The 24,078-nt window shown below is 38.9% G+C and overlaps 2 protein-coding genes across 2 annotated transcripts; one reads left to right on the top strand and one right to left on the bottom strand.

The window, feature by feature from the left end:
* Positions 1-4,781: 4,781 nt before the first annotated feature.
* On the bottom strand, positions 4,782-9,444 carry srsf3b (serine and arginine rich splicing factor 3b). Its single transcript, XM_020086941.2, has 6 exons — positions 9,299-9,444; positions 8,286-8,496; positions 8,061-8,201; positions 6,149-6,187; positions 5,640-5,726; positions 4,782-5,419 (listed from the first exon to the last, which is right to left on the bottom strand). Exons 2-6 carry the CDS (start codon positions 8,486-8,488, stop codon positions 5,392-5,394), a joined length of 498 nt encoding a protein of 165 aa, XP_019942500.1. The 5' UTR covers positions 8,489-8,496; positions 9,299-9,444; the 3' UTR covers positions 4,782-5,391.
* A 712-nt stretch (positions 9,445-10,156) lies between these two features.
* On the top strand, positions 10,157-23,428 carry LOC109629339 (S-adenosylhomocysteine hydrolase-like protein 1). The gene is made up of 17 exons (XM_020087036.2): positions 10,157-10,679; positions 13,933-14,044; positions 14,273-14,416; positions 14,694-14,794; positions 15,088-15,190; positions 16,116-16,210; positions 16,507-16,613; positions 16,698-16,814; positions 17,628-17,691; positions 17,869-17,957; positions 18,227-18,297; positions 18,441-18,535; positions 18,679-18,777; positions 19,222-19,290; positions 19,689-19,767; positions 19,864-19,984; positions 20,274-23,428. The coding sequence occupies exons 1-17, from the start codon at positions 10,500-10,502 to the stop codon at positions 20,278-20,280; spliced, it is 1,653 nt and encodes a 550-aa protein (XP_019942595.2). The 5' UTR covers positions 10,157-10,499; the 3' UTR covers positions 20,281-23,428.
* The last annotated feature ends 650 nt before the right edge of the window (positions 23,429-24,078 follow it).

Genomic DNA, 24,078 nt, shown 5'->3' with positions numbered 1-24,078 from the left:
CTGAATCAGCTGTATAACTGTTAATGTGTGTGGTTTGTATATAACTTTGAATGATTTGCTTAACCCGTTTTTTTCTTTCTTTAATTGCATGTCGGCTATTTCAGAGGCCATCAAGCAACTGACACATTATTATTAATATTGGACAGATTGCGTGTCCAAATTGCAGCAATTAACAACACACTTGTCAAATAAAGTGTAGCTGATTAGATAAATGATTCACGAGATATGTGCACCACATATAGACAAATGTTTCTGAAATTAGTGATACAGACACATTTTCTGCTTTTGCTTGTTTTAGATCCCACGAAGAGGAAAACACACACCAAATCAGAGTGGGGTGGGGGGATGGGGGGGGAGTCACCGGCTCCTCGGTTCAGGAGGAGGAGGAAGAGGAGGAGACCCAGACCCTGCCCAGTTTACTACACTGCTCCACGTGAGGCTGCAGCTCGTGTCCAGGAGTCAAACTGGGGCTGTCACTGTCTGCAGCCATAGAATGTGTGTTTCCATACACTCAGATAAAAGTAGGTCAGCAAGAAAAAAAAGTTTGATTTCAAGGTCTTATTTTGGTTCTGGAAGTTATGAGTTATGAAAACATGTCATCTATAAGGCTGGAGATAAACCAGGCCCACAGTGTGTATAGACATTTATCTCTTTATAAGAGTTACTTACAAGCTAACAAAACCCATTATAAACTCATTACATGAAGAAAAAAAACATCAATAAGTATGATTTCATAATTGTACTCAAAGTATCAAGTGTCTTAAGCGCAGTTGAAGTTTTTCTTGTGTCAGATTTGTTGTTAAAGTTCCTCTGTGAAGTTTTAAATGTCACACTTTCACAACAGCTTTGTTATAAATATAAAAACCACCACCCTGAGGCTGCTGTTATTCAATTCTGTCTCCTCTCGATTATCACACCTAACACAACCTTACACTGAGCTTCTCCTCCTCAAGAACAAGAAAGATAATGTAAATAACTATTAAAATAAAAAAATATCTATTAAAACCAGTTATTATTTAGACATTCAACAAAGTAGTTTTTATAGTATAAGTAGAACTTTTATCAATACTGCAAGTTTAGGAACACAATTATTAGAAAAAACAATTATAAAGCCTGTGCCCTTTCATAGAGTTACGTATATCATGATATATGCATAATAAATGTAATTATTACTTAAGCACTCATGTTTATCCAGCAGTTAAATGTTGTAGCAGCTGGAGGTGGAGATAATTTTGACTACAGTATATGTACAAGTAGTAGTTCAATTTCCTAATGCCAAGCAATGTAGAGGAGCAGAAGGATAAAGCACAATAAAATGTATTAACTGTAAGTATCTTTGTAAAATAAAGACTGTTCTCAAAAGCATTAATAAAGTTTGAGAATGTTATAGTCAAGTTGAGGTTATAAGCAGCTCCACTCTCTGATTTGGAGAAGAAAAAAAACGACTGTACAAGATATGATGATAATACCACATTTTAAAGAGTTTAAAGAGAATTAAGAGAATTAGCCTGTAGTTCTCATAATTAATCTCATAATCCTTTTTCAATAAACCTGTTTCTCTAACAAGCCACTTAAAAAGCTTGAACCTTCACACATATGGTTCTCCTGATGCTGATCCACCTGTTCATCTTGTTGTTGGAGCCAGGTTAGTTTATCTCTGCCCTAAATCAGCCGAGAGACAACTCATTCTTCCCGACCCAACCGTGCTGCCGTTAAGCCGAACTCCCAGCACAACAACAGCCAAGTCCCAACTGTAGGATGCGGCGTATAAAAGCCCAACAGACAGAACACCCCACTGACTCCTTTGTTGAGCAGCTACTACTGGGACACAAGAGAAACACACAAGTCTGCTTTAGAAAGTTGTTTACATCTACAGTTCAACTGTATTTAGTGGTGGATATGTGAAGTTAATGTAATTCAAACAAAATGGGGGAAACAACGAGTGCATATGCTGTGTGTGACCACAGCCAAAAGCTCGACATTTGTACAGCTGAGTAGACACTTTATTATCTGTCAGCTCCCAGGCAGCTGCAGTCCCCCTCACATATTCTTATGCAGGCTTTTATTCTGCGTGTTCTGTGAAATGTTTCACATCAGAGGTGGTGCCAAATGAGGCACATCCAGATGACACTGCTTAGTTAACCATTTATTGATTGATATTTATTATCAATAGAATTTGGCTCTTTGCAAAATGATACCTGCGACCGTGGTGATGCAACATGGTTGTCCACAGAACACTTGATGTTTTACCTCATGGGTCAGGTCAGGAGAACTGATACCTCTGTGAACAAAGTGTCATTAAACCCTGTGTGTAATTGTGTCGGCTTCATACAGTAAGACCATCTGTGTAAATTAAAAAAAGTCAGTTAAGAAATTTTTTTCATATTCACTATACAGAATTTAGTATGTAAAAGAAAATAAATATTTTGCTCTTCCCTCATGTGATCCTGCAAACTAGTGAACTTGATCATTTACAGGACAAACAGAATTCCATAATATTCTAGTACGTGTCACTTCCCTGACTGTATATACGAACAATGGGGATGGGATGTGGAACAATATATTAAGTCTTACAGTACACAAGCTTCATGTCCAAAGGACACATTATTCAAGCCAGTAACCTTGCAAGGCTGCTGGATATCTCACAAGCAGGAATCCAATCATCTGGCACATCAGGCAAGGAAGTTAATGAGCATTAGCCCACCACAAACACAGCTCCTTTACCTCAGGGCACATTTGGGTCATTTTTGTCACTGTGAAACTTTCAGATGAGATTCATGAAGTCACTGCTTCATGCCAAGAAATAGTCCAGCACAGTTCCCATACCGTGCAACCACACCCTGTTATTTTTACACTTGGTTTCCCTACAAGATGTAGGTATAGAATGTGAATTACAGAGCAAGGTGGATTTTTGTTATCTCTGGACTTAATGTTATAAACTATGTATCAATCTCATAATACTGAGCAAGATAAGAGTGCGAGAAAGTAACATACATTGAAAAACTCAAAAAGCAACAGTAGATTGAGTGAAAAGTAAAACCATAATGAAATAATATTATACAATCCAGTTGAGTATTCAACACTGAAATTGATAATTGTACAGTAAGGGATAATGATGTAAAAAGTGCAGAGACCTTCGGATTCCCCCCCTGCTTCGTCGTGTCTCGTGTCCTGAGCTCCGCGGGCGACAGACACCACACATGTGACATAACAGTGGGTGTAAACACGGCAGGTTTCTCAGTGGATTTATCCATAAACATTTGTCCAAACATTTAATAAGCCTGCACCTATATATAATTATCATTATTATTATGTTATACTGAGTTAACTTAAAGAGCTTGCTTTGGGCGCACAGCCATGTACATCTGAGTGGAGATGTAGAGCTGCCCAAAGCTTTTCACTAGATTCCACCAGTGATCAGTTTCCATCTCTGTGGGTTTTTGTAACTCGCGCATGCTACACGGCGGTGGGTGGGACAGGGGGCGGGGTCGCTCTGACTGATCACTGCACTGACGTCACACGGGCTTCAGTAACTCGTGGAAAAGCGCGCGCGTTTATGAGCCGGGAATTCTCGTGATGTGCCGGTTCACGTGGATCGTCTGCGTGAAACGGAGGCAGCTCGTGGGCTTGATCGGGATAGGACGAGCCAGCTCGCGGGCTTCTTCTTCTCCGGGACAAGCCCACGAGCTCTCTCCGTTCACGCAGACGATCCACGTGAACTGAATAACAGATGAACAGTAGGGTGCACCATACATGTTTGTGAGAACATCCGCCGCTGTACATTTACAAAATGTCATTTTAAAACCACAATTTTAAGTTGAATTAAATCTGTCTCAATAAAACCTCTAATGCAAAACTATAGATGAATTATATTAATCTCCAGGTGTTGAACTGAAATCATTCCTGCAGGAACTGTTGAAAATGTTTTAACTCTCCACTACATTATCTTAAGTGACTTTATCAGCAGCACAAGGGCTCTATCCTCTCCCTATCCTACTCTATCTCATGCCAGACACTGTTCGACAGAAAAACAAATGCAGGTGAGGGCATGAACTTCTCCTCACCTTATTTTTCTCTTTCTTATGACTACATCACTTTCTTACAATGTTTGACAATGGGACACAAACAACCTCACCCTTACTTACACCTGTATAATTTAAGTATATTGTATTGCTCAAAACTGTAACACATACTTCATTAAGAGTCAAGTTACTTACATAATAAGTACTGTTTATACAAATATTTTTCTTAATCACTTTTCCTAATCATTGTCACAAATCTGAATATCATCATCACAAAGTTTTAATTTCACCAAAAAGAGGCATCTTAAAAACAGGTGTGACTTTAAACTGTCAAATTGTCAGAATTACATATAAAAAAAATCTTTGAATGTATCTAAATGTTTGGGTACAAGACAAAATGAATGTAGTTATCTAGCCATAAGTAGTTACCATAATCACACTGAATCACCATAGTGAGTCATTTCAAATATTTAACACACAAGTTATTCCAGTATAACAGGAGAAATCTCAACCTCCCCTCCAAGTTGTAAAATTAGTAAATTAAGAGGCAAACAGCACTCCAGAAAAACCAAGCAAACCCTGACACATGGCAACAGGCAATGATAACACAAATGAAATATACTGAAGTAGATGCTATAGGAGTGCCCTCTTGTGGAAAATAAACTGGATAGATGTCAGAGTAAAACATTAGATTTCAGAGTAAAACATTAGATTTGCATATAATCATGTGAGGTAAAAAAAAGAGAAAAAAAGATAAGCAATGTTTAACAGCCAGTATTTTTATTGAGACCGTTTCACAGAGTATGAAACAATAAAATAATGGAAAATGCAATTTACCAAAAGTAGACGTGTTAACACCTGTTTTTTTAGTTTTTTTTTTAATAAAACCTATGCCATAATTTTGCATCTCCATTAACAGATGAAAACCTTCAGTATGAAGAAAGTTGCTCGCTGATATCAAATTGGCTTTAGAGACAAACAGGGATGCAATTACACATAGTCCCAGTCCTTTGAAAAAAAAATGCTGGTGTTTACACAATGAAAACGAAGAACTACTCACACTATGTCGAACTACACAGTACATTCAAAAACCCAAAAGGTATCAAGAGTTACTGATGAAGTGGAATGCTAGGTGGTACAGCTGTTTTGGGACAAAGGAGACAAACAATTTCTGTGAGGGGTCACTCCTGTCCACACCCACTAAAAAGTATTTGAAAATCACAATAACAGCAAAACAGTAGGGACACTAAAATGCTTGATTGTTTTAAAAAATCCAACACAAAAATGAACAAAGTTGAAGTCCATCATGAAGCGGCATAGCCTATGCAACCGTTCATTTTTAGCTCCCTTTACACCTTCACACATTCCTTTATTTTCGGTCATTGGACCTGGAACGGCTGCAAGGAAGGAAAAGGAAAAATGTTAAAGCCAGGAAGAGAACGGACCAAATTGTCACTCACAATCTAAGCAATACACTCAAATTAGCTTCAGTTAAATACATCCAAAGGACACATGTATGCTGAGCATTATTATCTGTGGTGAAGGGTCCTCTAGAAACCACATTGGATGTGCAGTAGTTTTAAATCATCTTTAGATATATCAAGAGCGAGTAAGTACCTTCGTGATCGAGAGAAGGATCTTGAAGGCTTGTGGTTCCTGTCCCTGGAGAGGGACCTCTCCCTCCTCCTGTCTCTGGAGAAAGACCTGAAAAATATGAACAATCCCATTAGCTTAACATCATTTCAGTTTAATTCAATCAAAGGTTTATTCTTAATTAGAGAGGTTCTGATATTATTTTTCCCTTCATGACACATGTCCTTTACAAATCAGCAGATCCAATTGAAATAAAAATGAATGCAACGAATTTTAACAGTTTATGTAAACCTGTGTAGAAGTGATGATTACCATCATTGTGGCCCGTTTCTAATGTTTTAACTTGGCAACAATAGTCCAGCTCACCAAAACTTCAGTCTTGCATATGGTCAAGTTGCTTTTTACTTGTGGGACTTTCCAACATAAAATATTGTCAAATTTTTAAGCATGTTAGCTAGCTCTGGCTAACAGTATGTTTCATTAATTTGAGATAGATGTATTATGATGTCCAAAGAATGTGAAAGCTTTAATACCTGCTACGACTGCGGCTGAAGCTCCTCCTGCGTGGGGATCTGCACAGGAAAAACACAAAACTGTTTAAAAACAAGGAGACGCACTGAACAGCCTGTATAGCTCCATGCCATTTTAATCCTTTTCTTATATGGGCCACCTTCAAACACAGCTGTTTGTTATCTTGGTAACTCAAAATGAAAATTAGACTTTACCCCCTCAAAAGCAATGATATCATTAGAAAATGTAAATCACTGGCAATGGACCTAGTACATAAAGATGGCAGATGCTTACGAATCACCCCCCTTCTATCCCATAGTATCATGTTCATTTTGAGATTAAGTCAGCAGTGTGAAATTTTCTCTAATTGGCAGACATGGATGTTTGTACGGGCACCTGAGCTTCAAACCCTTTTACAAAATGATGAGTAAGCTTATCAGCAGCATATGCCCCTTTCGAAAGATTTAACACCACACTGTGGACTGGCTCTGTGTGGAAACAAAAATACACACAGAGGCCACCATCTGTATGAAACTGGTCCACTGCAGTTCAAGGAACATAAGAATATGGAGGCTAGTGTCAAAGTCCAATGCGATCTGCTAAAACCAACCACACAGCATTAAAAATTTTCTGATATTCATTGGGGGGTTGAGAAGAGTTTTGACTTATGAGACTTCATAATTCTGCTCAGAGCCCCCAAAACATACCAGATGATAATCTATAATCGATTATCTCTGGTAATGTCAAGTTCCAAACTTTTGGTGTTGGACCCTTCCCATTTGAAACAAGGAATTACAGAAATGGTGGACAAACTAACAAATTCAAATCATAAGAAAAAGAACTACCTTTTCAAACCAGCTGTCTCTTCACTTTCAAAACTTATCAGCAGTGTACTGAATGAAGCAGGAAAACTTACTAGTATTTTTGGTTTTCAACAAGCTAGATATGACGAAAGGGAGGCAGACTGTCGGCCGGGTAGGTAGAATTGGCTGAATAGGACTGGCCAGATGCTGCAAGGTGATTAGGTGGCAGGCAGATGGGGGCTGGCTGTGGCTTTTTTCCTGCTTTAATTGGTTAGCCGAAGGCTGCTGCTGGTAGGTTGTAGACATTTGGAAACGTAATACGCTGATTGGTCGGGAATGTGAGGTGGGCCGCTGCCGTTTGGGTTAAGGTTGAAGGAGGAGGAGGTTGAGAACGGCATGCTGAGGAACCAATGGGCTGGTGCAACCTGACGACTGGCCATGCCCGGGTCATGTGACAGCACCAGCCAAGCTGATTGGGGCACGATGGTCAGCAGTCACATGATGCTGAAAGAGGACTAGTTGATTGACTCAGAGGGTGGTGAGAAGAGGCATGGTGGTGGCTCTGCAACGGGTTTCATTCTTATTAATATAGATGAAAATAAAGAGCATCCTCAAACAAAAGGAAATAAAAGCATCACATTTGGCACCCCCCACCAAAAAATTCAATACAGACTAAACTTCTTCTGACATCCTATGTTGTATATATATTTCGTATACGCAATTTGCCAATTGAAAGCAGCTAAACTGCAGAAACTACCTGAAAGTGCACAGAAAATGTAACAGATTTTAAGATGCACTTTGTAATTTAAAGGTTGTACTACCTAACCTTTGAAAAGGAAACGTTCCCATCTCTTATTTATTAGTCGATTTTTAAACGTCTATCTGTCTAGCGCCGTACACTCAATGACCAATAATGTAAATGATGATGAATCTGCAAGCCTTAGACATTGCAACAGTCACAAATGTAAAATCAGAAAAGGATTACAAACAATAGAAATGCCTAGACTGGAAAAGTGTGAACAATTACCAGGAAATTGTACTGTGGGTAAGAGGGTGGATTCATCAAGCATTATCAATGTGTATGAGGTGTTGTCTCTAGTGGCAACTGACAAACAAAAAATATGTAGGTCACCTTCGCCTGGGTGGTGGACTGCGACGCCTGTAGTCATCTCTATCCCTGGGACGTCTGCTCCAAGAAGGAGGGGCACCACGGGTTCGGCTACGTTTCTCACCATTTGACAGCTCCACTCGTACACGGCAGCCACACAATGTCCTACAAACCAAACAATCAGCATTAACCACTGTAGCTGCTCCTCTTATTCAAATCACTGATTTCCTAGATAAGATCGTCTCATACCTTCCATCCAGCTCACGCACTGCATCAGTGGCATCTCTAGGATCTTCAAACTCTACAAAGGCAAAGCCTGGGGGGTTCCTGGCCACCCAAACACTGCGGAGAGGGCCATAATAGCCGAATGACCGCTCTAGCTCGGTCTTGTTTCCATTGTTTCCCAAGTTTCCAACATAGACTTTGCAGTCAAGAGGACAGTCACGGTGCATGACTGAATCTGGAAAACAAAACAAAGAGGAAATGAATAATTGATGCAAAATATAGTTCAGACTTATCCACTAAACACAAACAAAACCCAAATGCTGTTTGTTTATATCACCGCACAACAATGAAGAAGGAAGACAAAGACTGAGCACAGCTACAGGATTCAGCTACTTGTGCTTAGTGCATCACATAGATCTTTTCTGTATCATGGAAAGGGATCAAGCACGTAAATAATCAAAAGTCATTCAAACGTGTGGTGCGAAAATTAACCCTATTTTTTAATATTTTCGTAAAATTCTACGCAACTATTGAATTTCTTCTGAACATACCTATACAGGTTGTAAGTTAAAGCGCCGCTAAACAAGTTATTAAGTTAATATAACATTTACATCCATTATATTTACCAAAGAACCACGTTTTCAATCAACTCCTCACAACCCGCTGCAGCTTGGCCTACTTTTCTAACGGACTATCAGGCTAGGCTAATGCTAATGTTAACAGAAATACTAAGCATGGGACTCCAAAGTCTGTTGAGGATACATTTTCTTTATCTCCGTGCCTGTTATTCTACATGCGGCCATTATTGCATGTTTAACATTTGACTTAAGAATATATTTCGAGCCTCTGGAGCCAGTGAGATGGAACAATGTTAGCTGGCTAAGGATAGCTAAAATGGCTGTCGCCTTTTTGGGGCCTACACAGCATCATTCGAGGAGCAACGACAGAAATCTAAAAGATCGATTAAATTGACAGAGTGATGCGATTACAAGGTTTCATAAAGATGGATTTAGAAAGAAAATGAGTCCAGGCGTTACCTTGTTTGAAGGAATCCACAGTTCAGGCTTTCCGCGCTCCTCCGATTGAGTCGCTCTTCAGTTGTCGATGGAAAATGGCGTGTTCGGAAAATGCACTGGTGAGCTCGGTGAGCAGCAGACTACTCCCGGAGAGGCGGGGCTAGTTCGGGGCAGGGGTTAGGGGTTTAGTTAGCTTTTGGATGTTTCTCACGACAGGCCACGAGTTTCACTTGTTTTACAGAAATATGAATTAAGTGTGTGGGAAGTAAAATAGTTTTGGCATTTTAATGAGAACTTCAAATGGAAGACATTGGTGGGATTCATTAAACTCCAACATCATTTTCGGACAATGTTCAAACATTTCTCGGGTATTAGAAGTAATAGGAGTACTACCACAATCCCATAATAAATAAGCGTATTCTTCTTCGTCTTCTTCTTTTCTTCTTCTTATAATTATAGTTATTATAATTTGTTTTGCAAATTGGTACAGACTGTATACTTCAAAGCATTAGCTAATAGTGTGAAAAAGGGAAATGTTTTCTGCATATAATTTCAACTGAAAAAGAAATTTGGAAAGAAAATGAGTTATAAAGATTAGATAAGATAATCCTTTATTAGTCCCACAATGGGGAAATTTGCAGTAAGAGAAAATAAAAATATGTTAAATTGAACATATGTCATTAATAAAGTTACGGTGTTTTAAAACAACTTCTGTTGTGAATTTTGGCTGACAGATTAATTTATTAATTGAGTCGTTTGTTTATTTTTCGCCTCTTTTTAAATTTTTTGTCCTTCGTCAACGTATCGCTGCTGCCAGTGACGTCATCTTTCGTTGTCCCAAGACGAGATCGCGTCTTCACTACTGCCACGCCCCCGCCGTGTGTTGGTTACCGCCCACAAACTTCCTCAGCCCGGTGACAGCTGAGCCTGCAGGAACTCGCCACGGCTCTGCGCGACTTTACGCTACGAAACAGACGCGACAACGATATTCTTCAACTCCACATGAAAAGCCACACACTGCATCGCACACATCGACTGTGTTTCTCCTCGCTGTTTCACTCGTCGTCATTTTAAACCCGCTCTCGTGCCTCGTCCGCTGTTCACGTCGAGGAGCGCAGCCAGCTAGCAGCGGTTAGCTTCCGTCGCTTCTGCCCCGAGGAGACAGCGAGCGGTTGTTTTTTATTTTAGTCCCGGTAACGTCACTCACACGCACGCAGGCAGCATGGCAGAACCGGCCGCGGAGGCGAAGCTGGAGGTGAAGCAGGCGAGCAAGGAGGTGAAGGAGAGCGAAAACGTAGCGGAGAAGTACTCAGCAATGACCGTGAGCAAGAACAGCGAGATGAACATGGGAGAGCTGTCGTCCGCGTTCAGCGCCGTGCCCACACACAAGCCCGTGAAGAAGGTAAGAGTCCGGCTAAAGCCCTGCTCAAAGGCACTGCGGGGGCTATTTACCTGTTTAAAACTGACCAGGGGACGTTATGTAATCTGGCAAATGTATATACTATATTATTACCAATATTGTATCTGGTGTTCCCTATTTAAAGCTGCAACCTGTGTATATGGGTCACCTCCCCGTATATTATTATATTTAGAGTATCTAACACTAACATAACAGCCTATAGTCAATTTAGTGATGAGTTATTGGTGATGACAACCTTCAGTTATTTGGTAAATTCCATAAATGTCCTGTTATTCTTATTCTACACTTTTAAAGAAATGTTACTTTAGTTATTTATTTATTTAGGCTTTATTTCAGACTCATAGGTCCATATCAGTATAAAATGAAAATAAATAAATTACAAAATACGGCACAAAACTATAGAATACAATGATCACACTTCAACGTATACTTGGATTCAAATCACAGTTTAAACACAGTTAAATTTACATTCAAAGTAAAATGCACCATGTAGCTATGCCAATACACAGACATTGATTTATTCAGTGCAGAGACACTGACCTGTGTTGTTACACTTCCACCTTTATTTCAAATTTATCACATAGACTTGATTTCGAATCTTTTAACACCTCATGTTTAATTTTTGTGCCAACCTCTTTCAGGATTGTATTCTGTGCTGCTTCGATAGAAAGAAATACACTGGCAAATGATTCTCACAACACAGAGAAACTAACATGGAGTGTCTCTTGATCTGTGCTGCCAAATCAGTTCTGTACGTGTTGAGCAGGTTTATGAATCTAACTTGTATTTCTGACCTCATCCCCATCCAGGAAACAAGAATTTTCCATGTAACAAATAGAAAACAGCAATTCATTGTTCAACAAACCAGGAAGAGTTGCACATTGAATTCTTTGGTTGAGAAAAGAAAGTAAACTGGGGTGGATAATTGAATAGCTCTTTCTGACTAAATACACCCTGAAGTTTTTTACATTCGTAACAACGTATTGTTCAGCTGTGATCAGGATTCTGTTGACACTCTCAGCCCTAGATGTATTAGTCAGCCTGCAGCCTCATTGTAGACCAACTGTTTCACATCCTCATTGTTCATTGGGAGGGACTTAATGTGACTACAATCCTTAGCTTGCATAAGATGGATCCTTTTTATTTATTTTGGTCAAACAGTGTAATGTTGTACTATTGGAATGAAATCGGCTAAGTTCACTTGGGGGAGCGTTGACAGAAGGGGAGGGCATCAACAGATGTGTTCCAGTTGCAAATAATAAAACAAATCACATCATGGTAAAGAGCTAACGTAAATCACCTGCTATTTTTATTTAATCTCAGTAAAAGTAGAATATGTACATGAACACTGTCACAAACCTGCACATGACTTTATTAGATGTTATATTTGGAAGAAATAGCAAGAAAAGTGACTGACAATTGTAGGTATTTGTCTGCGGTGTGAGGTCAAAGGTAGCTCCAGCCCACACTGTGAGTAGAAAGAGAACTGTCAGTGTGGTTTGTTATACACATGTTACACATGTTCAGTTCGTTCAGTGGTTATGTCCTGTAGTTAATATTTAGGTATTGGTGCTTAAGTTGCAAGCAAATGATTACACATGGGAATTAGGTTGGAGGTCAAGGTCAGGTATGGGTTTCATGTGGCTGTTTGTTTATATTTTTGTATCAAATTATAACATTTTTGTCACTCATGCTCCATCTTTGTTATATCTATACATTCTTTAAAACAACAGTAACCTATGTAACAAACAGTGTAGGCAAGAAAAGTAAATAGTTCTAGGAAAATTCATAGTAAAATATGTCTTTTATCCAACGCTGTTTAAGAAGTGCATATTCTAGATTATAGGTAATCTAAATGTCGCGTTTTCATCCCAGTGAGGTAATTTGTTATGCTGTTCGGTGAAAGATAAAATGAGCCTTGAACACAAAAGAGGCATAAAACATAATAAAAGTACTTAAAATATATTGTAAAAACAAATGTTACAACCCACCACAACAGCCCATATGAAACAATGTGCATCAAGTGACAGAATATCAAAACCTGCAGGTCTTCTATTCATCAGTGGTTAGAACAACCCTTCAGTGTTGGAGTCTAAGAAGCACTGGCAGGGAATAAACGCAGTCTTAACTAAAACCTGAGTGTCAGGCGTTGGGACCCTGCAGCCCACAATATCCTGTCCAGGAGAGAATATGTGGTGTCTTGTCACCTTTAGCTCACATTGTTCCTGGTTGCTGTGTTATTTTCACTGGTATGTGGAGGGTTTCCAGCACCAGCGCTGAACTCAACTAGAGACTGACCCGGCTTCTTTTAAAAAATGTGGAGTGAGCCTGAATACCTTTACTGACAGGATTGACATCTCACTTACACTTTAGTGACTTATTTAGGTCTTATCTAATCTCCACATGATCTGATAAAAATAAATTTTAGAAACTGCTGAGGTTTATAGATCTGCCCGCGTCCTCTTTTTCATACCTGGACTCCCTCCCTTGTAATCGAGAGGATAATGTTACAGCACCCAGAGGAGTTTTCTCAGCTGTCTCATGTTGCTTCGACGTATGCAAAAACTCTGTCAGCAACTTTTTCCTGGTTTATTCACTTGGACAAAAAGTTAGCTGACCAGGCACAAAGCCATATACACACACCTGAAACACAAGTTACTTCTGCTTACACAGACACTCTGTGTTCCCTTTACAAGAATGAAGGAATTGCACATTTGGTAGCAGATACGTAGGAGATGAAACTGCAACAGAGGCAACTAGAATGGCAGTCTCCATGAATTAACATCTCACAATGTTAACAAAAGTGAATTTTATTTTTCTTCATGTTCCTTCATCCAAATCTACAATAAAGAAATTTAAACAAGAGCTAAATCAAAACCAAAGCAGACAACATACAACTCATTCTAGTTCTAGTATTGAAACAATGAATGCTCACAGTTCCTGACCTGCAGCTGAACCATAATGTGAGCTTTTAAATAGCTTATAATGTCTGTATCCATTTAAAATTACTTCGGTTTAACCCTGGTATGAAACAAGTAAATTTACAGTGTTGACATTTACATTTACTCAGTTGGCAGACAATTTAATCCAAAGCTACTTATAACTGAGGAACAACACTAAAGCTTCAGTTCAGCAGGAGACTTTGAAATAAGCACTAACTGCTAAATCTGTTCAAAGTGTTGGAGCACAGGCAAAAACAGTTTGGGTTTTTTAACAAGTCTTTTTTTTGTTTTAGCAAATCCAGTTTGTGGAGGATAAGCAGGAGTTCAGCAGGTTCCCCACCAAGGCAGGACGCCGCTCCCTGTCCCGCTCCATCTCTCAGTCATCCACAGACAGCTACAGCTCCGGTAAGAAGGGGACTCGGACTGACACATGCTCCAGAGTTAAATTTACCTTTACTATAATATATTTCTTGTAATCCATCAATATACTATAGTCATCACATTTCAGTCCCTCAAAGTAAGAAGCAGATCTTGATCAACTGTCGTCATCTTGTTAAGGTGCTGACTTAGTGTTGGGTCATCTGTTTGTCTTTTAATGCGATGAGTTCTTTGAAAACCACGTTTCCTTCACAGCTGCATCATATACGGACAGCTCTGATGATGAGACATCACCACGAGACAAAACACAGGTCAACTCCAAGGGCAGCAGCGACTTCTGTGTCAAGAACATCAAACAGGCTGAATTCGGCAGACGTGAGATTGAGATCGCAGAGCAAGGTGAGACACAGTAAAGATGCAGTTACAACACTGTTTCACATTCACCCATTAAACACAACACTGATGTGAAATATAGTTGTGATCAAGAAAAGGAAAATAAATCTTCTTTAAAATTGCGTTTATCTAGCTTTATTTTAGAAATCTGATCGTCTTTCTATTGGACTTCAGTCTATAAAGCTGCCTCGACGGACAAAATAATATTTTGTGAGTTTCTTGTGCATCATCTGCTTTCCTGTTTTTCCCACTCATCCCTTTTTATATGTTCTCTTGTTTTCAGATATGTCTGCGCTGATCTCTCTCCGGAAGCGAGCACAGAGCGAGAAACCATTGGCAGGTGCCAAAATAGTGGGCTGCACTCACATCACTGCCCAGACTGCAGTAAGATTTCTCTCTGAGCTTCACACTGCAGTGTGATAGTGACTCTTTATCTGAGTAGGAGTCAAGGTCAGGTTTATTCACAGTTTCTGCACCACTTACTGAACAGACATCAGAAGTAGTTTATAACTTTACATCAACCCTGATATTATCTCTTGAAATCATTAAGAACTCCAGGTTCCTTTTAACATTCTGTGTTACTGAATATTACAATGTAGAAATGATAGATATGTGGAATTATTGATGAGCAAAAAGCTCTTTTATGACCATTTTCCCCTACACATTTGTGTTTTCAGGTGCTGATTGAAACTCTGGTGGCTCTTGGGGCTCAGTGCCGCTGGACCGCCTGTAACATTTACTCTACACAGAATGAAGTGGCCGCTGCTCTGTCAGAGACAGGTTAGCAGTACAGATGGAAGAGAACGTTTATTTATGGAGCTCAAACACCATCACTTATTCAACCTGACACTGCACTTGACTGAAGTCAGAAAATCATCTGTATTATAGTTGCACTTGATTTTATATAAAAATAAAAGTAATATAATGTTTGTAAGAGACCATCTTATAAGTATGTGGTGTTTTTGTTCTGGTTGTTTTTTTACAAACCACATGTGAGCAGCTTGTTTTCTTCAGAACCAGGGATACTGTTTGGAAATGTTTCATGAACTCTTGAAAAACCAGCCGTGCAGAGATAATGAGATTACATAAGATTTACCATTTAGTGAAAGAACAGCACCACTAGAGCTTTTTATCTTTGGTTGCTATGTGATGGTTTAAGTATGGGCTAAATTCCCACTGTAGATCTTAAACGATCTGACAAGCTGAGGGAGTTACTAGAGATTTAGGAGCAACTCAGTGAATTATGCGTTTTGTTTGTGGTATGTGTTCACTGCCCAGTAAGTTACTGCTGTGCATATTTGACTACATGTTAAGCTGTGCTATGAAGAAAAAATAAACATTTTCATTAAGCTATGGGACATCTAGGAAGCACAAACGTCTGCCATTGTTGCCCCTATAGTGATATATAATATATAGTCTCCTGAGAACTGCATTAAATGATATCTTCACAAATGCAGAATTATAATACATTACTAAAAGTTGTAAACCAAATCGTTGAGTGTGTGTTTTAAAATAATTCACTTTCACAGTGTCAGTGACCCTGCTCTCATTCACAGTCATACATGGAGATTTGAAAGTGTTTCTCTAAGGGCAGCATTGAGATTCTAATGTAATCTCTCTTTTTTGAAGGTTAAGGGGAGTGTTCATCTGTCTGGTGTTGTTGATGTAAGATTTCTGAAGGTATAACCCAACTGTTGTGTCTCAGGTGTGGCTGTGTTTGCCTGGAAGGGGGAGTCTGAGGATGACTTTTGGTGGTGCATCGACCGCTGTGTCAACAATGAGGGTTGGCAACCTAACATGGTTTGTGAAAGTTTTTCATTTATCTTGTGTGGGGGCAGTCCACTGTTGAGTTCCTTAGCAGCAATAGACTCTGACTTGTGAATACTATATTGAATATGTTGTCACAGTTCCATAAGAACTTAAATATGTCACAGTACAAAGCAGTAAATGTAAAACTGAACGTGTGTTTTCTATTGTCTCTTGAAATGTTGAAATAGTGAGTGCCTTGCTGTGCAATATTCATTATACTCTCACAGTGCTGTCTCTTGACCCATGTTCATAAATAGAAATAATAACTGTTTCTTGTCACCCATTAGATCCTTGATGATGGGGGAGACTTGACACACTGGATGTACAAGAAATACCCTAATGTCTTCAAGAAAATCAGGGGCATCGTAGAGGAGAGTGTCACTGGGGTTCACAGGTAATTTAACGCGCATCAGATTCTCTGTAGATATTTAACTATGCACAAATATGAAATGAAATGTTTCTGCCTTCTTCACCCAAGGTTGTATCAGCTGTCTAAAGCTGGGAAACTGTGTGTGCCAGCGATGAATGTAAATGACTCTGTGACAAAGCAGAAGTTTGACAACCTGTACTGCTGCAGAGAGTCGATCCTGGATGGGTGAGTACCTTTGCCTTTTGAGGTATTTGATTGTTGGAAAGCTGAACAACAACATACTATAACTTGCGTTTAAACATGAGAACAGTTTGTGTATTGGACGGCTTTACATAGACTTAAAAGGTTTCAAGGGGAGATACATCTTTGAAAAAAGGTCCTTCCTCCTTTTTTTAGAGAGTTAAATACACTGAGACACCGTTGACATGACGGTCGATGTTTAACAGCAGAGCGTGGTCAAACTCTCATGGCTGTTGTTAAAAAAGTGCTGCCTGTTTGACGCTCCTCTGCACATTGCAAACTCTCTCTGCAGAACCATCACGGAAACAGCCTGAAAACGAGTTACTGTTGTATTTATTATCCTGCTGTTAATTATCACCTAGGCAGCACAGGAACAGTCTGTACTATTTAACAATGTCTCCACAGGTCTGAATTGGGTCAGTGCTTTCTACAGCCCTGACTCTTTATTTATTGCTGCACCGTCTGATGAATTATCTGCAGGTTACACTGATTGTCTTGTAGCATGTGTTCCATTATTAGCTATGGCTCTAAATGTCATCATCAAGAGACCATTACATTTTTTATAGTGGGGCATTTGAAATGAGCCAAATAACTTTCTACTGCTTGATCTTAAGCTGCTTTTAGACATGGACATAAATCTGATTCAAAATCAGAAGAAAGTCTGGACCATGTTTGCCAAACATTTCCCAGAGTTCATGTCTGAAAACAGCCATACTAAGATGCAAGCTTTTGACACATATGAAGTGGAATATGAGTTTTTTCCCTTCTGCAAGATGTGCCACTTTGATTTCTCTGCAGCTTGAAGAGAACCACAGACGTGATGTTCGGAGGCAAACAGGTGGTCGTTTGTGGGTATGGAGAGGTGAGACGCTGCTTTTAACTTCAACATAAACTACTGTTTACGACATATCTGCGAAACACTCCTGATGATACGTTGCGATGCAGTTTATGTTTAAATATAAATAATTTCTTTATCAATATTAGGGTTGTCTGAATATGTATATGTTGCATGTCACCGTGTATTATTTTCTTTTTGCAGGTTGGAAAGGGTTGTTGTGCTGCTCTGAAAGCTCTGGGAGCCATCGTCTGCATTACAGAGATCGATCCCATCTGTGCCCTGCAGGCCTGGTGAGGAAAATAGGAACTGGGATGATCTCCATACTGAATACATTAACACAAACTGCAGAACGAGGGGAGACAGGATATACTGTATATCCACTGAAGATAGCTAGAATCAATTTGTTTGCTAATTATCTGAGAAATTATGTCAGATTACGAAGTTCACCGAGTTGGCAGTAACACAAAGTTGCTTATGGGGTTTAGTTGCTTGTCAATTAATAATCGATTGTTCACTGAGACTGAACGTTGACCATCTCTTTTCACTTCTGTGTGAACAGCATGGATGGATTCAGGGTGGTCAAGCTGAACGAGGTCATTCGCCAGGTTGATGTCATCATCACATGCACTGGTAACTTGACACTTCTCAGTGGGATGTACATTATACTGTATTTCACCGTCCTTTGCATTATTTCTAAGGGCTGTTTGCTAATTGTGTCCTAAGTGGTCGATGATATACACTGAAAGAAGGTGAATGATTTTGTACAATTGTAGGGAACAAGAATGTGGTGACCAGAGACCAGCTGGACCGAATGAAAAATGGCTCCATTGTCTGCAACATGGGACACTCCAACACTGAGATTGATGTGGTATGTAAGTGTTTGTAATGGAAACAATCCAAGTTAAATTTATGCTCCAGGATGTTTGTCCTCAAAGACAAAGTGCCATCAGTCACATTGTGTTGAGCGACCATAAAAAACATGAGGGAGACTGATTTCCTCGTCTCTTCCAGGCAAGTCTCCGGACCCCTGAGCTAACCTGGGAGAGAGTGCGCTCTCAGGTGGACCACGTCATCTGGCCTGATGGGAAGAGAGTAATACTTCTAGCTGAGGTGAGTAGATCTGTGTAGCTTGTAATCATATGTAATACATACAGATAATTGAAATAATTTGCTCTCAGCCTGTGGATAATGGAAACTGGAAATCTTTGATTGTTTAAGCCACATTCTCATAATAATACCACCTTAACTTAGTTTTATCAGTTCAGGATTGCTTGGTAAAAATTGTCTATTTATAGATAAAGTTCTTCACACAAACTAAACAACCCTTCCACATTACTTATACAGGTCATTTTTCATGCTGAGTAACTGACCAGTATAGATTTCTGTCTTGGGAAAAGCTGAGCAACAGGTTGATTTTTAAGGTAGACTGTATAATGATGGAGGACATGTCTGCTCCACAAAAATGAATCCAAGCACCTCGATTGCCACCGGGTGATCGCCTGCCGCTTTTGTAATTTAATGTTCTTGTTCTTGACAACATGTTTTCTTCCACAGGGACGTCTGCTTAACCTCAGCTGCTCCACTGTCCCCACCTTTGTCTTGTCCATCACAGCCACCACTCAGGTAACGTGTTGATCAATGTTAATTATAGCAGCTAATGACAGAGTCGTTTTTGTAAGTCCACTGCAGATAGCAGAGTATACAGGGTTCATCATGTGCTTTTCCCTTTGCTGTGATTATTTGGCCATCCCTGCAGAGAAGCTCCAACTCTGACCTGAAAATGTCATCAGTAATAATAAAACACATGAGTAGAACAGATTGTATCTGAGCTGAGTTTGTTTCAGTAATAAAACAGATCCCTGCATGTAAAGAGATAATAGCATGTCAGTGTCTACAGTACACGTGCAGCTACATGTTTCTTCTTTCATTGCTCTAGAAAAAGAGGTTCATAGTTGCATTTATAGCTCTTCATTAAATTGTTAATGTTTCCAACAGTTTCATTAATGCTTGTTTGTTTTCAGGCTCTGGCACTTATAGAGTTGTACAATGCTCCTGAGGGACGATACAAGCAGGATGTTTACTTGCTTCCCAAGAAGATGGGTGAGGATGTAGATAACTAACTATCTGTAGACCCAAGACCCTGTGAAACGGTCAGATTGCCATTATTCTTATTAAACCATATCTATATCATTTCAGATGAATATGTTGCCAGTCTCCATCTGACGACGTTCGATGCTCACCTGACAGAACTGTCTGATGAGCAGGCAAAATACCTGGGCCTCAACAAGAACGGTCCTTTTAAACCCAACTACTACAGGTACAGGTTTACCTATTTTCAATATTTTAGTGCTTTGTGCTTTTGTGATGGTTAAATAACTATTTTACATCAATTATATTTTCAAAATAATGAAAGATGTCCTCCAAAAATGATTAGAATTCAATCTAAACATAATATATTTTGTCAGAACAGCATCATAGGTGAACTTATACTAATTGGTGCGCGTGTGTGCGCGTGTGCGTGCATTGCTATGTTTGTCCACTTAACTTACATTCCATATGCCAAAGGTGCTGGGACCCTCAAATAACCCTGTTTTTGCTGTTCACAGGTATTAGTCTGCAGAGGAACCACCAGCACAGCTGAATGTGGATGGTACCTGACATCACCTATCCCTCAGAATAAAAAAGCATTCATGTGTATTGTATTTTTATACTGATCACAGGATGCACAGCTTCTATTTAGATGTATTCCACTGATCACAGTAAAAATTAACTCCACCTGCTGCTTCCAACAGACGATGGCACCCAGCTGACAACTACAGCCCTTATATCTGCTGTTTTTAATGCATCCGTTTCCATCGATGACTCCCAGGTTTTTTAGATTTCAGATAGATATTGATCAGTGTATCAATATCTTGTGCCAAATGACCGCGACAGAGAAGGATTACAGTTGTGAAATGTCAATGGAAAAAGTTCAATAACATTTTTTAAAAACCCTCAAAGCTTTTTTAGCCACTTTTAGCTCAGTGTTTTGGCTCTTTGTCAACCTCCTGTATGAAAACATTGGCAGCCATTTCAAGATAAGAAGCTTTGACAAATCTAGAAGAGCCAGTGTTAACTCCTGGCTCATGAGCTAAGAGCAAAGAAAAAGGTTTTCTCTTGAGTTGGTGGATCAATCAGTGCTAAAAATCCTGGGAAAACTAGACTTTAATGGATCAGGTGTCTGGAAATATGATAATTCAATGTCACTGTTTTTCTGCTGGTAGGAAATTGTTTGCTTACAAATGAGCCATAGCTACTTGATAAGCTGATTATAAATCAATGCTGTGCGTCTGTGAGTCTCGTTTTGCAAAATTGCTCATCGCAGCTTTAATGTTTTCTTTCTATAGTATGCACTTATTCACATAATACATTCCATCCACAAGATGCAGAAAACATGCAACAGATATGGGCAAATAAGAACTTCTGCACTTTTTGATTATAGCAAACATAAGAGGAGAGCTTGGTTTTTATTTTCTTGAAAAGATGTGTCCATTTTTTGAGGTTTTGGCATCTGGTAACAAAAGTATCTGCACCTCAGGGTATTCAAATATCTCAAATGATCTGTAAATATATTTTTATCACATCAGCACTGTCTCACTGACTAATCTCACTGTCATTCTCATAGAAATCCTATTAAGAGTAAAGGTTTAAAATAATTTTAGATATTTTGATACTCTATGATCTATGTCATCTGTGAATTTTACCTGTCTAGAGTAAGTCGAATATTGAAGCTTTGTATATTCTGTATGTGTGACAGTGTTTGATGAGCCACTCTAACAATGGTATTTGCTGGAATGCAACACTGAGTCTGTTGTAAGATTTGTCACAGGACTCTGATCCTGTGTTTACTAGAGCAGTGGTTCCCAAACTTGGGGTTGGGACCTCCCCGGAGGGGTCGTGAGACACAGAAGTAGTGTTGTGAGATGATTTCCAGAAATTAAATACTTTAAAAAAACAATTCTCAGTATCCTATTTTAGCCATAATTGTTCCAAAAGCTAAAACTTACCTTCTGATTTTCTTTGGCTCCATGTGACCCCTGAGGTTATTATGATGGATCAGTTGCAGCAGGTTAATTTAAAGCACCACAGGAAACATATGTTCATAAATGTGACATTTTCTGTGAACTCTCTCAAATCAATGGCTCGGTTATTTGGGGATTGTAGGCTGAGAAGTTTGGGAACTTCTGAACAAGAGGATGTCTGTTTTTCTATTAAAATATTTTATCAACAGTTAATGTAACTTAAATCCTGAAAAGCTCTGGGCCTAGACATGGACGAGCTTTAGTCAACACATTTATGGGTCTTGAAAGATGTATTAACTTTACCTCTATGTTATCTTCCTCTGTTGCACCATTATTATAACTATTCTAATAATTCTAATGCTACCTGACTTTGTTTCCTGAATATTTGCATTGTTTAAGAGGCTTAAGCTCTGTTTCGTGGAGCTTGTTAAAAGCACAACATCAACAAACCACATCTACTTAAATATATACACATTTTCAAATTTTTTGAAAGAGTGTTCAAATCCAAAACCTTTTTTCTGACTATATGTGCAGGTAGTAGATCTTTCTGGATATGAAGCTCTTCATCTGCAGTATTTTACGCCTGTGAACAGTATTTTCAGAACAGTTTCTGTCCATAACAAGTGTTATCTTGTGTTTCTCCACATTCCTGTGGTTTTTTTTTGCAGTAATTTCTTATTTTCTGTTTTAATAGGTTAATTGTTGTCACTCACTGCCATTTATTGAATAGTATCCTTCTGTGTGCAACTAGGAAGTTCTCTAGTCTTTGCACTACTGCAGCTTTAAGGGCATTAGACCCAAAGACTTTCAGTGAGGACATCATTGTCGACAAGATGAGCGCTGTAACCATGGTTACTGATCATTTGACAGTGCCTTGCCTTGCCTGTGACTCACTTAATAATTTATACACACATGTCCAACTATGTGGTAATGGTTAATATTCTGCAATATACAGTAATAGCTATGCAGTGAATCATACTTCAGAGTACTTCAGTTCAGTGTTTCTAAATGAGCAGTTTTTCACATTACTTAAATATGCATAACTGTGAGATCAGTTTACATTTTACATTTTAAATTATGGTGTTCTAATGTAGGTTTAACATTTATTTTATAGTTCACTGCCTGTGAAAGCTAGAATCTGATGTTTGGATTATGTGTTAATCCTGTGACTAGCACTTGGAGAAATCTCTGTCTTTATGTGTCCGTCCTTTAATTTTCTCTACAACTGCTGATATGGTCGATGTAAAACCTGGCAGGTGTATTTCATGCGTTTCTGGGAAGTGCAGTGTTGAATACAAACTTAACGTTTGTCGAGAACCAAACCCAAACCCAACTTGGCCATTTGACAGCTTGTTGTATTGTGAGTCTGATCATAGAGCTCATTACCTTCACTAGGCTGTCTTTGTAACTGTCATGGACGAGTGAAAAACATCATTAGTTCAAAAGAAACCAACGTTATGCTGGTAACAGGAAGGGAAGTTTACAGTTTAGTATTATAAGAGGAATCAGAGGTGATTATGTTGTTTCCGAGAAATGCTCCATTGTTGCCGGTTTTGATGTGAACACCAAATTCTGTGAAGAGTATATTCGCTATAAGCCTATATTTTCATCATCATAACTGTGTTTAAGTTTGACACAATACATGCTGTTAACTTTCTGTGCACAATTCCCTTTAATAAACTGCTGTTAAAGTTTAAAAATGTGCTCAGATATACGTCATTTCACTGACATGACTAGATGCATTACATAGAGTAGTGAGACCCATTCACTTTTTTCAGGCTAGTGCATTTCATTGTTCACCTGCCTAAATGAAGCAGGACTTGTTTATTGACACCTGGTAAAGAATTCAGCAGCAAGACGTCTCACAAACACTCGACGTAGAAAACACCTCAATCGAGTTCAGATTCCCCAGATTCCGTTTGTCACCTTTAATAGACTATAATCTGGCCCTGATTTATATTTAAGGAACTTTTCCTCCTAAACTGGCATTTTTATAGTTTTTATTGATTTATTTTATATTTCTATTTTATTGTTTCAATGTTTTCTCTTATCTGATTTGTGTAATTGCATTGCTGAGTATGATTTGACTTTTCTGTGACTTGCTAACTTTCTGCTTATATTTATGAGAAGCACCTTGTAACTCTGATTTTGAAAGGCACTATAGAAATAAAGTTTATTGCTATTATTGAAATTTGAATTCAAACAATTTAAACATTAAAATTGTATTAATTCAATAATTATTTTTCATATTTTGTTTTATTGCAGGTTTGGTAGGCTGAAATAATTTTAAATACATTTCCCCCCTCAGCAAGCTAAATGTAATCATACGGTGGCCGACAGAGCTCAACGC

This window comes from Paralichthys olivaceus, chromosome 2 (assembly GCF_024713975.1).
Source record: "Paralichthys olivaceus isolate ysfri-2021 chromosome 2, ASM2471397v2, whole genome shotgun sequence".
Classification (NCBI taxonomy): Eukaryota; Metazoa; Chordata; class Actinopteri; order Pleuronectiformes; family Paralichthyidae; genus Paralichthys; species Paralichthys olivaceus.
This window is presented reverse-complemented; position numbering and strand designations above follow the sequence as displayed.

Coding starts and splice junctions, on each gene's coding strand:
- srsf3b (XM_020086941.2), bottom strand. CDS start 8,488: ATGCACCGTGACTGTCCTCTTGACTGCAAAGTCTATGTTGGAAACTTG. Junction 6,188..8,060: donor AGTCCACCACCCAGGCGAAG/GTGACCTACATA, acceptor TTTCCTGTGCAG/ATCCCCACGCAGGAGGAGCT. Junction 5,420..5,639: donor TCCTTCTCTCGATCACGAAG/GTACTTACTCGC, acceptor CCTTCCTTGCAG/CCGTTCCAGGTCCAATGACC.
- LOC109629339 (XM_020087036.2), top strand. CDS start 10,500: ATGGCAGAACCGGCCGCGGAGGCGAAGCTGGAGGTGAAGCAGGCGAGC. Junction 17,958..18,226: donor ATCTGTGCCCTGCAGGCCTG/GTGAGGAAAATA, acceptor CTGTGTGAACAG/CATGGATGGATTCAGGGTGG. Junction 18,536..18,678: donor CCAACACTGAGATTGATGTG/GTATGTAAGTGT, acceptor CGTCTCTTCCAG/GCAAGTCTCCGGACCCCTGA.